The 15,275-nt window shown below is 36.5% G+C and overlaps 1 protein-coding gene and 1 non-coding gene across 3 annotated transcripts in view; one reads left to right on the forward strand and one right to left on the reverse strand.

The window, feature by feature from the left end:
* The window catches only part of AK5 (adenylate kinase 5), a 283,479-nt gene that overhangs the window by 41,580 nt on the left and 226,624 nt on the right, over positions 1-15,275 (forward strand). For both annotated transcript variants that reach the window (XM_049771780.1, XM_049771781.1), the window contains exon 6: positions 5,081-5,272. In XM_049771780.1, coding sequence (XP_049627737.1) covers positions 5,081-5,272 — 192 coding nt within the window. The remainder of the gene's footprint in view (positions 1-5,080; positions 5,273-15,275) is intronic.
* On the reverse strand, positions 14,982-15,088 carry LOC126008270 (U6 spliceosomal RNA). The gene has a single exon (XR_007495609.1). It is a non-coding gene; the product is annotated as a U6 spliceosomal RNA (small nuclear RNA).

Consider the following 15,275-nt stretch of genomic DNA (forward strand, 5'->3'; position numbering starts at 1 on the left):
GAGCCAGAATTAACTGCGAAGCACCATCAGAATTAGCCCCTTACCCACCCCAATAAAAGACAAACTATAAGGCCTGGAATGTTTCCCAAAGGTGTGCGTTTCATGCAAGATCCCCAGTTCAATACTTGTACCACATATCTCCTGAGCCAAGAGAATCCTTAACCACAGCACTGCCAGATGTGGTTCAGAAACAAAATAAAAGCAAGCCATAGTGATATTTAAACATATCCACATTTATCTATAGCATCATTATGTTCTGTAAGTTGTACTCAATACTAAACTAGAAGTACTAAGCTAAGAAGTACTAGAAGTACAAGCTAACACAATCTAATATCATTTTAACTTATTCATAAACATTGATTTCTCCCTCTTATAATTTCTTAATGGAATATTTAAACAGATGTAATTTGTATCATCTAAGGTATAATATGCCAAAGACTAACAAATATAAATTTACAATAGAGTTTTTAAAAAATAAAATTGTATTTTAAAATCGCATTTTAAAATAAGGATGTTTTCATTGTGTATCAGGTATAATAAAAAAGTTATAAAATGAGTTAATATTTTTAAAATATGTTTAGATTCATTTTCTTTGCTTTTTGTTATGTTTAGAGGGGCATACCCAGCTGTGTTCATGGTTCAAGGAAGATGCCCTTCCTCTGTACTCTCACTCTGGCCCCAAGATTTTGTTTATTTCTAATTGGTATGGATTCTTTATTTACAGTTGAGAAAACAGAAATAGGACATTTTGCCCAAGGACAAGCAACTAATAGCTGGCAGATTCTAGGCTCAAAATCAAGAGGATCTAATTCTAAAATTCATGCTCTTACTTATCCTAGTGTGTAACTAAGTGTGCAGTAGAAATTGGGAAAACAGAAGTTGAATGTTTTTTTTATGGATAAAATCCATTTGGTTAAGCTCAGAGAAAATGAAGTCTTGATGATACATGAGAATACTGCCTGAGGCTTCTAGCTGAATTATTGAGAAAGTGCACTGCCCCCTAAATATTAAATGACTAAACAAGCTAATCAATAGGCATGGTGGAAGTTTCATGTTTGTGCAAAATGCTGAAATTGAGTTTAGTCTTGCTAAGTCATGGATGACATTCTTATTTACAAGTTAAATTATATATGGTTTTGGAAACAAAAGAGAACTGACCGTTGGAAATCAGTACTGAAACACAGATTTAGAATCTGTGAATAGCAGTAGGAAACTAAAAGAATGGAAAGAGAATGGGGGCCTGAAGAGGGAAAACAACAAAGCAGCACTAGATAAATCTGGGGCAGCACCTGAATAGAGGAGTTTAGAAAAGAAAAATGTGAGGGGGATGGAAAAAGTAAAAAGTTAAAGGAGTAGCATGATTCCATGAAAACATAAAAACCAAGACTAAAATGAGCACTTGTTATCAATCAAGCTTGTGCTCAGTATTTTATATTATTATTATTATTCTTTAATTTTTATTTATTTTTGTTTTGGGGGGCCATAGCCATGGTGCTCAGAATTTACTCCTAGTTCTGCACTTGGATCACTCCTGGCAGGACTAAGGGGACCTTATGAGGTGCTCAGGATTGAACCCAGGTCAGCTATGTGTAAAGCAAAAGTACTTACTGTACTATCACTCTGTCTGCTGCTTTTTATTTTATATGTGCTGTCAGATATTTATAATAACACAACTAAAGAGGTAGGTTTTACGTTTCTGTTAATAGATATAAATAAGGTTAGCAAGGTTAGGCCATATACCTATTGCTTAGCTGGCCAGTCCTAGGAAAAACCTTTAAAATGTGTTTCCCAGCCCCCAGAGTGATTGTATTTTAATCAGTGGAAACCATCGCTTTAAGTGAAACAACATGCATTGAAAGTAAATCCTTGATTAATGTTGTTTTATGCAACATTTCTAGGGATTGTTTTTCATCAACATTTTAAGGAAATGACTGATTGAATAACTGATGTTATTCAATTATCTGCTGTGTTTATCTTGCAGATTGTAATGTTTTATAGAGTTAGTAGGCAATAAGAGCACTGAACATGGAAAGTAGATGCATATAAAGGGGCAAAGAATGGGGTCAGAACAATAGTAAAGTGAATAGGGCATTTGCTTTGCATGCAACAACTGGGTTTAAGTACCTGACACCACAGATGGTTCCCAGAACCAGCCAAGAGTGATCACTGAGTGCTGAGCCAGAAATAAGCCCTGAGTATAGCTGAGTGTGGCCAAAACGATAAACTAATTATTAAAAATAAAAGGACATAGAAACTTAAAAATAAAACTAAAAAAAAAAAGACCTTTAAAACCTAGAAATAAAAGGGCAGGGAATAGGAAAATAGCACTGTTACCTGTTTACTATAGAGAATATCTGGGGCCCAATAATTGTCTTCCTCTTAAAATTAATTTACATGTTTACCTTTGCCTTTTAAAAAAATCAATCTGGTACCATCTCCCCCTAAGGAGGACTGTTACTTGAAACCGGACTTAGCTCCAAAAGTAGGCCCAATACAAGAACTCTTCCCAAGACCTCCCTGCCGCAAATCTTTCACCAACCTGAAGGAGGTCAGGGGGTGTGATGGAAAGGTACCTGGAAACCCACACACTACAAGAAAAACCCAAAAGACAACGGGAAAACCTATACTCCCAACATAAACATAAGACCTGTATTACACCTCCTCTTTACCTGCCTTTCCCCAAATGTAAGGTAGTCTTTTGCACCTCTTTGGTCCTTTAAATACTCCGTTAATTCATTTTTTAACTTTCTTGCCCACATATACATATGTGAGCACGTACATTGTTAATCCTATTTTTTTCTAATCTTTTTTGGGTATGTGACCTGTTTTTGTTTTCCTCTCTGTCCACCCCCAAAGGCACCAGCAATATAACGTAGCACCATTTCTCTCTGCAAAGGCACACTAAAAAAAAGGGGAAAGCTTTCACATAAAAAAGAGCTTTTATCTACTAGAGATAGAAACTCAGAGTTGTTTACAATACAGGGATAACTCCCACCTTGAAAATATGTCATGTGGAATCAACTTAGACCTCAGGAGATTAGATCCCATCCATCCAACCTTGAACCCTGGATCCCTGTCACAGAAATGGCACAGTCCTTCACAACAACTGCAGGTAACAAACCCCATCCGGATCAACCTTATTACTGCTGGAACACCAACGAGTGCCAGTTCTAATACGATATCCTGACACCGAGGAAAAGGGGAACAACTTGATTGAAGAGCAGGTTATCCTGCCCTACCAGTCACCGATAAGACAAAATCAGAAGATTTGTCACCCGCTGGTAGGTCCAGAAGCCAAAAATGCGATTTACAGAGGACTGGCTGCTAGAACCATGACCAGACTGTATATATCTTGGGTCCAAAAAAAAAAAAAAAAAGCCCTAGCCTAGGGTTTGAGCTACGACCTGCACAACAACCATGATCCCCAGTTCCAAAGGTCTGGCAGAGACAATTGTAACGGAATGGGGCTTCTGGGAACGCAAGGAAAGGCTCTATCCTAGGTGCCATCCCAGGGCTAGTGCCAAGACCAAGACCACCAACCACAGAAGATGGAATGAAGTGACACGGAGGGAACAGAACTTCTACAACCACAAAGACTGACTTCATCATAAGTCCCACGCCTGTAACTGTGCAGATACTGAGATCTCTAGATACAGAGGTCTCACTATAACACCCAGGATGGAGCAAAAGCCTCCCAAACTCCACAAATGCACCACGGGAGAATAAAGGATCATGAACAGAGTCTATAGTTGATCCCATGACAATATACTCCAAGGGCGGAGAAATCCCATATCTCTTAGGCCATGAGAATCCCTTTTTGAATGACCCCAATATTTACTGTGCCTGGGCAGGAGGGAAAAAAAAACACATTGTTTATTTTTCATATATTACGTTTTATCTTCATGTACTACTATTATTATTTTTATTTACCTATCTATCTATTTTTGGTCGATTTCTTTGTTTTAGTGTGGTTATTGAAGTTATTGCCCCCACTTATCTTTTTTTCTCCTTTTACTTTTTTTTTTTTCTCTTTTTTTTTCCTTCTTTTCAGATTTCTGGGTGGCACCCGGCAGTGCTCAGGGATTATGCCTGGATCCGGGCTCAGAGATTGCCCCTGGAGGGCATGAGGGACCATGTGGGGCGCAGAGATTCGAGCCGATGACCTCCTACATGAAAGGCAGACGCCTTGCCTCCATGTGATCTCTCAGGCCCCTTCTTTTCCCTCTGCATGGGCTCGGCCATGATGCCTTTCTCAAGACCACGACATTTTTTGTTTGTTTGTTTGTTTTGTTCTGTTTTTGGGGTGCTTAGCGTTATTGTTGGAACTCTTAATAGATATTTGACACTTCATCTCGTAGGGGTGGACTGTTTCACCTTCTTTTTCTCCTTCGTCTCTCAAACCGATGGCGAGAGACTCTAAAAGAATTCTGCTTATTCCTGGTGTATTAGACTTTTACCCCAGTTTATTATTTTTCTCCTCTTCAAACAAAACCACATAACTTGAACTAGCTAGTCCTGCCCCCCAATTAGAGGGGGAAATAAAGGAGGCATCAGGACCAAACAGGTGTAAGACTACGAAGTAATAGGATAGGTACAGAGGGGACCACATATTCTAGCAGCCCTGGGGGTGAGGGAAGAGGATATGGAAGGTAGGACAAAAACGGAGGAGTAGGGAAGACAAACCGGTGATGGGAATCCCCCCTGATTTTATGTAAATATGTACCTAAAATATTATTGTCAACAATATGTAAGCCACTATGATCAAAATAAAAAATTATGTTAAAAAAAAGAAAAAAGAAAAAATTCAATCCGAAAAAAAAAATCAATCTGGTACCTTACTTGAGCATAGTTTCCTGAAACTGTATGGATGGGGTATGCCATTCACCCAATTTACCATGGAATATGATAGCAATGGTTCCTCCTGGCCTTCTGTACACAAGTTGCCATGGAAATACACCGACAACAACACAAAGGTCCAAATATGTGGCTACCTGAATTGAACCAAGAGGTGAACCCACTAGCTACAATTGCAATGATTGTTGTGTTGATTGTCTATCTACTTATTTGCTGTTCTTTACAGATCTGCACTCCAGACTTGGTGGTATTCTTAGCATGTGCCAATCAAAGGCTCAAAGAACGATTATTGAAGCGTGCAGAGCAACAGGGTCGGCCTGACGACAATCTGAAAGCGACCCAGAGGAGACTAATGAACTTCAAGCAAAATGCTGCTCCATTGGTTAAATACTTCCAGGAAAAGGGACTCATAATGACAGTAAGTTATTTAGTTTGGCTTTCTCCTTTTATTTTGTTTTTGTTCTCTATTGTTGTGGTGTTGTTATTGTTGTTTTGAGGATATACCTGGTGGTGATCATTACTCCTGACTCTTCTTCATTCACTCCAAGTAGTTCTAGGGGTCCATATAGGGTGCTGGGGATGAAATTCAGGGTAGTCATGTTCAAAAATTAGCTCCCTTTTCTATGTACTATAGCTCTGGTCCCAGGTTCTGCTTTTAAAATAGATTTCTAAGAAGTCCAAATTCTCATTTGTATATCCACTTTAGAAAGGTGACTTTTGAAGAGTTGTAGAGCCAAAGAAATAATAATTTTGATCTGATTTGCCTTTGTTAAGCCATAACGATAAAAAGCATTTTTGATTTGTTTGATTTTGCAAAAGATAATACAATTTAACCTTGGGCTAGAATTTTATAGCTTCCAAAATTAAAACAATTTGTAAGTAGTTATCTGAATAATTTTAAGCAATATTTGTCCATTTCTCAATTCTGCTGTTTTTTAGAAACCTAGTAAAGCTTACAGGCTTTAAAGAATCCAGTTCACATAATGTTACTACAACTTAAATTGTAATTTAGATTTTGTTTTTTTATAATATATAACATAAAGTAATGAGATTCTGATAACTAAAACTTTCCAGAGGATTTGACTTGTCATAAAGAAGGAATAAGCAAGACCTAAAAAAAAAATCACTTAATGAGCTGGTGTGTTTTGACTCACAGGCAGGAGGCCTGGGTTCAATCCTGAGCACTGCTGGGTATAGCTCTGAAGCAAAACAATAAGTGATAGTAGCTGAAAACAGGAGACATATATTCATATAATGCAAATATTAATATTTTCATCATTTTAGTTTGTTTTGTGGTAAGGAGCCATTGGAAGAAAAAGCAAGAATATTGATTGATAATTACTACAATATAAAATATTTTCTTAGCTATATTTATGCCACCCTTAACATGAATTTTAAGTTTTGAGGGGTAAAGAAGCCATAGGTCATCTGGAGACATGATTTTATGAAAAAAACTAGTTGGAGTAGTTAATCTAAGCAGAAACTTTCCCTCTGCGTCAGGCTCTTCTCACCAGACCAGTTAAAATTAGTGGCATTGCAAAGCCCTATAGGAAATTTGATAAAAAATGATGTGCGCCATTCAAATAGAATGTATATAAAATGCTTTTCTCAAGATTTAGATCCTTTTCAAGTCTGTTTACAGAAATTTTAGGGCCTAATATCCATTAGACTAAAATACCAGATTTGAAAGAACAAGACATTTAAATAAACATCTCTTTCCTGTCTCTTCAGCACTATATGGAAATATTTATTAGAATTTGCTTTTTGAAGCAGGGGAATGCATTAGGAAGAGAGGGGACCTCTATGACAATAATAGTTGGGGATGATTACTCAGGACAAGAACTGGGTGCTGAAAGGAGATAAAGTGATATGCATGATACCCCTCAGTGAACATTTGCAAACCATTGTCCAAAGGGAATAAAGGGAAGGGGGGGGGCAGAGAAGAAAAAATGCCAGAGAGGGAGGCAGTGAGGAGTCAGGGTTAGGGTGGGAAGCAGGCTGGGGGACATTGATGGTGGGAAATGTGAACTGGTGAAGGGATGGGTGTTGGACATTGTATAACTGAAACTTAATCATAAACTACTGTGTAACTGTGTTTCACAGTAATTCAAATTTAAAAAATATTATCAAGGGCCAGAATAATAAAAAAAAAGGAATTTTCTCTTTGAATCAAAATTTTCATGTCAGAGAGTTGTAAATTTTTCTGAAATTGTTCACAATCTTAGAATTTATTTTGTGGTCTTGAAGAGAATATTGTTTAATAGGAAATAAGTGTCGGTGTTTCTTTAGTTATTTTTTTTTTTTAGTATTTTTGCCCTTTCCCCTTGAAAATTAATAATGATGACTTCTGCATCATATTGTGAAAAATCATAAATTATTCCTGCAGCTCAGATCCCTTTGTAAGGTGCTGAGCCCAAATTTTAACTGATGTTTGTGAGTCTTAGAGGTGTCTTAAAGGCAACCAGAGTGTCTCTGATCACTCCCTGCTTGTCGAGTTCATTATCACAAGCAAAGCAGATTTCCCAAATGAATTTATAGTGGAGATTGCTAATTTACTAATTTTTTGCATGGAGGTGAAGTGCCATTGTCTCAAATTGTGCTGATGCAGCCTGTAACCTCACTGCTAAAGTCAGACAAACTTTAAGATGACACCTCTAATTATTGAGAGATTTGCCTTGGAAAATCACCTTTTTAGAAAGCGCTGAGCACAGACACTGGCTAAACTCTGAAGAATACAATTTAAACATTTAGCCTAACAGAGGAAAGACTGAACCACACAACTTTTAGAATCTGGGTTATAGTTCACTTTTATAATTAACCACAAGCATATTAAGATACCATTAAAATCTTGAATAGATCAAACCCATATAATATTGTTTCCTATTGTTTTGTTCATTTCCACTTTTCTGATTGATTCTTTTATTCATTTAGTAAATATTTACTGCGAATCAGTGGGTGCCAGGGACTCAGCTAGATGTTAGGCTGCAAAGCTAAACAAGCAAAGGATAATGACCTTTATTTTATACATGGACATATTGCCAGTACTTAGCACAGTACCTGTCTGGTACTTACTTTGTTGCCAGTACTTAGGGAGCGTTTATCATCCATGCAGAAAAGATAGTGAACAGTGAATTATGAAAAGTGATGATGTTACAGAGAAGAATGTGCAGGGTCCCCTCACACAAAGCCCACTCTGTTAGAAAATAGAATTCCCTGTAGTAAATAGAATATACCCTCCCTCCCACAGATAAGATCGATTATTTATGTTGTGATGAACATAGACTACATGCCTGAGCTTACATTGCTCTTCAGTTCCATTAAGAAATATTATCTTATTGCTCTTCTTCCTTCAACTTTGGAGTCTGAACTCCATTACTGGGAATCTTAGCTCCACTGCAGTTTAATAAATTCATGATTATTTAAGACTTGGTTTCCAGCTATAAATGGAAAATGATGATATAGCTTAATAAACCATATTGTTATAGATGAAACAAAAGTGCATTGTTAACACTGAAGAAAGAGACAACAAACATATGCAGTCAACTTGTCTGTCTTAAATTCCAGCTGGGCCAGCTACTATCTGTGTGTCTTGCTGCTTGTTACTTACCTTCTCTGTGACTGATGCCTGACCTGTGAAATAGGTATAGTTTTCAATCCTACTTCAGTGTAATTGTGAGAAGTAAGTGAAGGTTAAGTGCTTCTAATTATGCCTGGAACATTTTAAGGGTAATTCCAGTGATTGGTATTATTTTACAATTTCTCCCCCCTTATCCTTTCTTTTCTTCAAAACCTATCTTGTGAAATTTATGGTTATGACTAATAATTATGTGATTTCAAAGGAGATCCTAACCCACAAATCATTGAAAAATTCAAAATGAAGAATGCACATTCAAAAACTATATGCCAAATCTATTCTTTCTTAGTATTTCAGCTGTTTTAACCTCAAATATCATTCACATATTCAAACTGTCTGAATGGTTAAATAAGGTAGTTAAATGATAACAAATATCAGTCTTTTCCTTTTATTTTTTATTATTGGCTATATCTTTTGGCATATATAACTAAAGTCAAACCCCAGTTTAAGTAAGAGAAAACTTACCAAATAGCAAAGGAAAGCATACTCTTGCCCAGACATTGTCTTATTGACATGATTTTCATCCCATGACCCTCATAATTTTTTTATTTTATTATATATACCTGCTTTTGGCTATCCATACAAGTGTGAATTAAGTGATGATAAACCATGAAACTCCTAAGGGCTAGCATACATAATAGCAATATGGAATATTTTCACCTTAGTTCATGTGTTGAGTAACTCCCTTCACATATTTTGGATATTCAGCATGTTTTTATAGCTATATACTTGTTTGTGGGGGTTACATGCTTCAGTGTTTGGTATTACGTTTTATAGCCCTCAGAGGACCATATGTCAGGTAGCAAATCTGGTCCTCTTACATACAAATTATCTATGTGTTTAGTGATATCTTTTCTTTATTTAAAAAAAATTCTAATAATCCTAATCCTAATACTAATCTCTATTTTATAATCTTTACCAAAATTGAAATTTTTTGGTTTGTTTTGGCTTTTGATTTTGGGCCACACCTGGTGGTGCTCAGAGCTTAGTTCTGGCTCAGGCAAAGGGTTAGTTCCTGGAAACATACCTATTAAATGCAAGACATTGTCCTATCTATTGTCCTATCTTTGAAGCTCCTTGAAACTCTTTTAAAAAATCACATTGGTTAAAACAGGTCAAGTCTGTGGATTTAGTGAACGCTTTGAAAGTTAGCCATAGTAATATAATATTGATATTTTTTTCAGGAAAAAAGGTCTTCAAAATGCTTGAAATAATAAAGAAAGATATAGTGTTTATATTATTTTCTGAAATGAATTGCACCTTTTGATTCAGTTGGAATAACATATATTTTTATGCTATTTGAGGGGAGCATCCCTGGTGCGAGGTCACACCTGGCAGGACTTGGAGGATCATGCTATGACAAAGATCTAATGCAGGACTCCCATATGGCAGGCATGCATGCCAACCCTTTGAGATACATTCTAGGCCCTAAAAAAATAACATTTAAAAAGCAGAGCCAAGGGAGCCGGAGAGATAGCATAGCGGTGTTTGCCTTGCAAGCAGCCAATCCAGGACCTAATGTGGTTGGTTTGAATCCCGGCATCCCAAATGGTCCCCCATGCCTGCCAGGAGCTATTTCTGAGCAGATAGCCAGGAGTAACCCCTGAGCACTGCCGGGTGTGGCCCAAAAATCAAACACCAAAAAAAAGGAAAAAAAAAGCAGAGCCAAGAACTGAACAGTAGTGAACTAGATAGGGCCCTGCACGTGGCTGACCTGGGTGCAATCCCCAGCATCCCATATTGTCCCCTGAGCATGTTCCCTCATGTTCCCTCCCCCATTTTTTTAAATGCAGGGTCAATGGAAAATAAAAATAAATAAAATGCAGGGAGAGAGAGAGATAGAGAGAGAGAGAGAGATAGAGAGAGAGAGAGAGAGATAGAAAGAGAGATAGAGAGAGAGAGAAAGAGAGAAAGAGAGAGAGAGAGAAAGAGAGAGAGAAAGAGAGAGAGAAAGAGAGAGAGAGAGAGCAGATTGCATATAGCTGACCCTGGTTTAATTCCTGGCAGTACATATGGTTCCTCCGGCACTGCCAGAAGTGATCCCTGAGTTCAGAGCCAAGAGTAAGTCCTGAGCATTGTTGAGTTTTGCCTCAAAGCAAAATAAAATAAAAAATACTATCTCTTAACTTCCAGGGCACAGTTAATAGTTATTTACCACCATCTTTAAGTATCACTACATAGAATGATGAAAAAGAAATCTGAACGGTAAAAACCCTTAGCACATTCAGACATATAAGAAGACACAAGAAAGGCAATGAAAATGATTACAGTTTAACCAAACAAATTAATTCTCCTAAAATTACAAGGATGAAAGTTGTTATTGTTTCTCAATGTTTGGGTTGATGAATTGTGATACGTAGCATCTTGAAGTTGTATTTCCTTTACTATTTATTATATCTTTTTTTACTGATGGGTGTTTAAACATTTATTTCATGTAACCAAGAGCCCCACTAATTTCTACTTACAGAAAAAGAGTTGAGTTTTCAAAGGTTAATAAGCAGAAAGGCCTTGGAGGTATTTTGAAACATATTTCCTTCAGTAGTAATAGTATATGTATGCCTTGTTATTTGTCCCTTTGAATTAGTTGCTTCTGAGTTGTCCAAAGTATATTTAAAGTGAAGTTGAAAATACCTACTAGCATAAAACTTGATACTGACAGAATTTAAAATTGGAGAGCCCAGAAGTAAGATAAAATATATATCTATTTTTTACTCAAGTGAAGTGCAGCTTATAAAAAAAATCCACATTTCTGGGCAACAGACATTTATCAAATCCTGTGTGCAGAGCTGGCAAGACAGTGCTGCCCTAAAAGGTAGTGTTGGCTTTTATTCAGTAGGGTAACATCTGTATAGATTAGTCATTGGTGCTCACAGTTAATTTATGTGTTCAACTATTAACATCAATCTTTGTAATTCTATATTTAAAAAAGAGAACTAAGTTGAGAAGTGATTCTGATTACTTCCATAAAATGTTTTTATTGTGAATTCTATTAATATGATACCAGTTTTAGTCCCTCATCAAGGGCAAAAAAGCAACAAGATAAAGCCATTTGTTCATGAAGTGTCAACCCACATAGAGTTAGTAACAGCCAGGATTCTAGGGAAAATTATGCTGTTTCCTAAACAGCATCAAAACAACAGAAAGAACAAGAAGATATTGTTTTATTGCTAATTCTAGCATTCTATCTCGGTAACTGTGCCCTGACTCACAACTTTTCCATACCCAGAACTCTCTCAGTGTCAGCCCTATTCACACTCCACAGGCAAGATGGCAAACTAGATGACTCAGCTAATGCAACTCCTTCAAGGTGGGAAACTGATGCTGATTCTGTAGCCAGCTTGTGAACATTAGCACCTGATGATAAGAGGATCTCAAACTAACAAATGCAGTATTTTCTTGGGGAGGATTTTTATAGCTTAAACTACAGACTTTGCCCAATTTTGAGATTTTTTTTAAAATAAATGTTCTCACTGGTAAGACAGATTTTTTATGAGTTAACTCATCTGTTTATGGGCACGGAAATTTATTTCATTTATCACTTTGCTTTTATGTATATTGCTATGGACTTTTTGACCAGGCAGATTTGTAATTACTTTTAAGTAATTTCTTTAAGCTATCAAGTTTAGATAAGGTTATTGAACCAAGTGATACAGATATAAATTTATATTGATTTGTTATAACGTAGAACTTAAGTGTTATAGCTTCATATCTCTAAATGTGTTATGTAAGACTCATCATACCTATCACCTAAATTCCAGTGATATCCTATCACCATTAAAAGCCTCTTTACTAACCTCTCCCTATCTCCTTCTTTTCCCTCTGTTAGTTGCTATAGTTTTCAATGAATCTGGGAGTTGGTTTTGTTGACTTTTAACAGTTAATTTTCTTTATTTATCAGTGTTCTGCATAGGTTCTACATAGGTAGTGTTTCTTTAGGGATAACGGCGGCAAACAAAAACAAATAAAGTTTTCCAGAAATTCAAAGCACTATTACTGATACTACAAATTTTAGGAGCATGTACTCAGCTGCCAGGCCTCCTGGAAGAAGGAAAATATGGGGAAGGAAGGAGGTGCCCACACCCGTTCCCAAAAACCCTGGTGATATCAGTCCAAAAACTAATGTACCTGAACTGCAGTCAGATCATGTCCCTGAAAGGAATCATAGAGGGTCAGTGATGAGGCAGGGCCATTGAGGAATGGTAATTCTGAAAATTGGAGGCAGCAAGTGTGGCTTTGGCAGGGAAGGGAATTGCCCATCCATTCCTCCTGAAATGGCCAGCTTTTTGCTTCATAGACCGGTGTAGCTATAATCTCTCAGGGTTCTGCTTACATCTTGTTTGAGAAAAGAATGAGACCTGTGGAGCTGGCCTTATTCTAACATCTCTATAGTCATTTTATGTACAAAGTATGACCCTAATATAATAACTCAACAATAAGCTACACAGATTAAAATACTAAAGTGAGCCCATTTGGAATACTCACCCTAAAAATATTCCAATTCTAAGAACTGTATTGACAAGCCTTATCTCAGTAAACTTTATTTATGGTTCATGCTGTTGCAGTAAATTCTCCACAATAGGTTATCTTTATTTATAGGCTGAAAGGAAATTAATAAATAGTAGCCAAATGTCAAGTCAAGCTAATAGCTTCCTATAAATTTATGTTTCAAATGTGCACTTTCTGATAGGAAAATTCATCTGCTTTAGTAGGAAATACTCTGAACCATAATTTTTAACAGTAATGCCCATGGATATTTCATACTTTTAGAATTAAGTATTAATTTACTCGAAAAATTATTTGAGTCTTACTGGTAACATACTTAAGAAAATTATACTATTAAAAAGTCTTTGGGTTACATTTTTTCATATTTAAGATCAAACTAATTAGAAACTCTCATAATATTTTAAAAAGTAAACTGCAGTTAAATAATAAGAAAAAAAGATGGTGGCAAAATAAAAAGAACTGCCTTGGCAGTAAAGAAAAAATTTAGCAAGGAGGCTATCTCTGAAACATTGACTAATAATCTGAATGCTTACTAAGTGTTTGGTACTACAAAAAGTGCTCCAAATGTTTTGAATCATGAATCCTCACCAACTCTCCACAAGGCAGCCATTACTTTTATCTCGGTTTTGATAAATGGAAAAAATAGAAACAATAATCTTGAAAAATAAATGAAGATTTTCCTGTATCCTACAAGAGAAATGAAGTCTCCTCCAAGCCCTGGCACCAACCCCATTGATAGTGGATATTCTAAATCCTTCCTTGTTATGTGAACAATGTTTACAACATCTTTACTAGAAATAGATTTCAGCTTAAAGAAGCCACTTTCTTCACTCATTCATAAGAAGCAACTTTTCTAGTGTTCAGATTAGACTGTGAGATTGCAGCAATTTTGTCACATCATTAGGCTCCACTTCTAGTTCTTTTGCTTTTTTTTTTTTCACATCTGTAGACATTTCTCTGCTTATTTCTTAAAAGCTTCTTAAAAGCAATTCAGAAGGAGTGGAATCAACTTCCAGACTCCTATTACTATGGTTATTTTGTCTTCCTCCCATAAAATGTGACTATTCCAAATGATAGAATCCTCTGATAGAATCCAGATTTGTTGTTATAGAAAGTTTTCAACTGACCTTCAATTGAAATTGATATTGATATTGCTCATAGCAATCCGAGGACTCATTATGGCAACAATGGTTTTATGAAATGTTTTTCATAAACAACGGGCTTGTTTAAAAAATCAAAATTACTTTTTTAGAATAAATGTGTTAACAGGCATAAAAATAACATTGATCCCTTTGTGTATCTTTGTTGGAACTTTAGAATGCCCTGGTTGTCAGGTTTTCTTTTTTGTTTGTTTGTTTGTTTGGGTTTTTTGTTTTTGTTTTCAGGCTACACCCATTTGATGCTCAGGGGTTATTCCTGGCTAAGCGCTCAGAAATTGCCCCTGGGTTGGGGGGACCATATGGGACACCGGGGGATCGAACCGCAGTCCTTCCTTGGCTAGCGCTTGCAAGGCAGACACCTTAACTCTAGCGCCACCTCGCCAGCCCCAAGGTTGTCAAGTTTTCTGAGTCTGGAGTATGCACCTAAAATAGTCATGCCATGTTATAAATTATATTTTACCATTCAGATTTGTTGTTCCATTGATAGGGTGCTAGCCACATGGAGTTAGCATTATTTTTAAGGATCCCAGTATTATCAGAATGTTAAATAAGCATTAGTTTTGACTGAAGTTACCAGCAGCATTAGTACCAGTTAAGAGTCTCATCATGCTTTGAAGCTTAAATTACTCTCTAGTTAGGAAAGCCTTAATACTATCGTTTTATAATTGAATATTGGTTTATCTCATTGCAAATCTGTAGTTTGATATACTCAATATCCTCTGATAACTTGTTGCAGATTCAACATCAGCAGTGACTGCTTTATCTTGCCCTTTAATATTATGAAAATGGCTTGTTCCTTAAATCTTTTTTTTTAATTTTTTTTAACTTTAAAAAATATGGAACGCTTCACGAATTTGCATGTCATCCTTGCACAGGGGCCATGCTAATCTTCTCTGTATCGTTCCAATTTTAGTATATGTGCTGCCGAAGCGAGCACTTGTTCCTTAAATCTTATGAGCCAACCTCTAAAATCAAACTTTATTTCAGCACTCATTTTTACTGTTGTTTTGGCATCACAGCTGTGCACAAGGCTTGCTCCTGACTCTGCACTCAGGGATCTTTCCTAGTGGGCACAGGGAACCATATGGAGCACTGGGGATCAAACCCAGATCAGCCGTGTGCAA

Source organism: Suncus etruscus, chromosome 4 (assembly GCF_024139225.1).
Source record: "Suncus etruscus isolate mSunEtr1 chromosome 4, mSunEtr1.pri.cur, whole genome shotgun sequence".
Classification (NCBI taxonomy): domain Eukaryota; kingdom Metazoa; phylum Chordata; class Mammalia; order Eulipotyphla; family Soricidae; genus Suncus; species Suncus etruscus.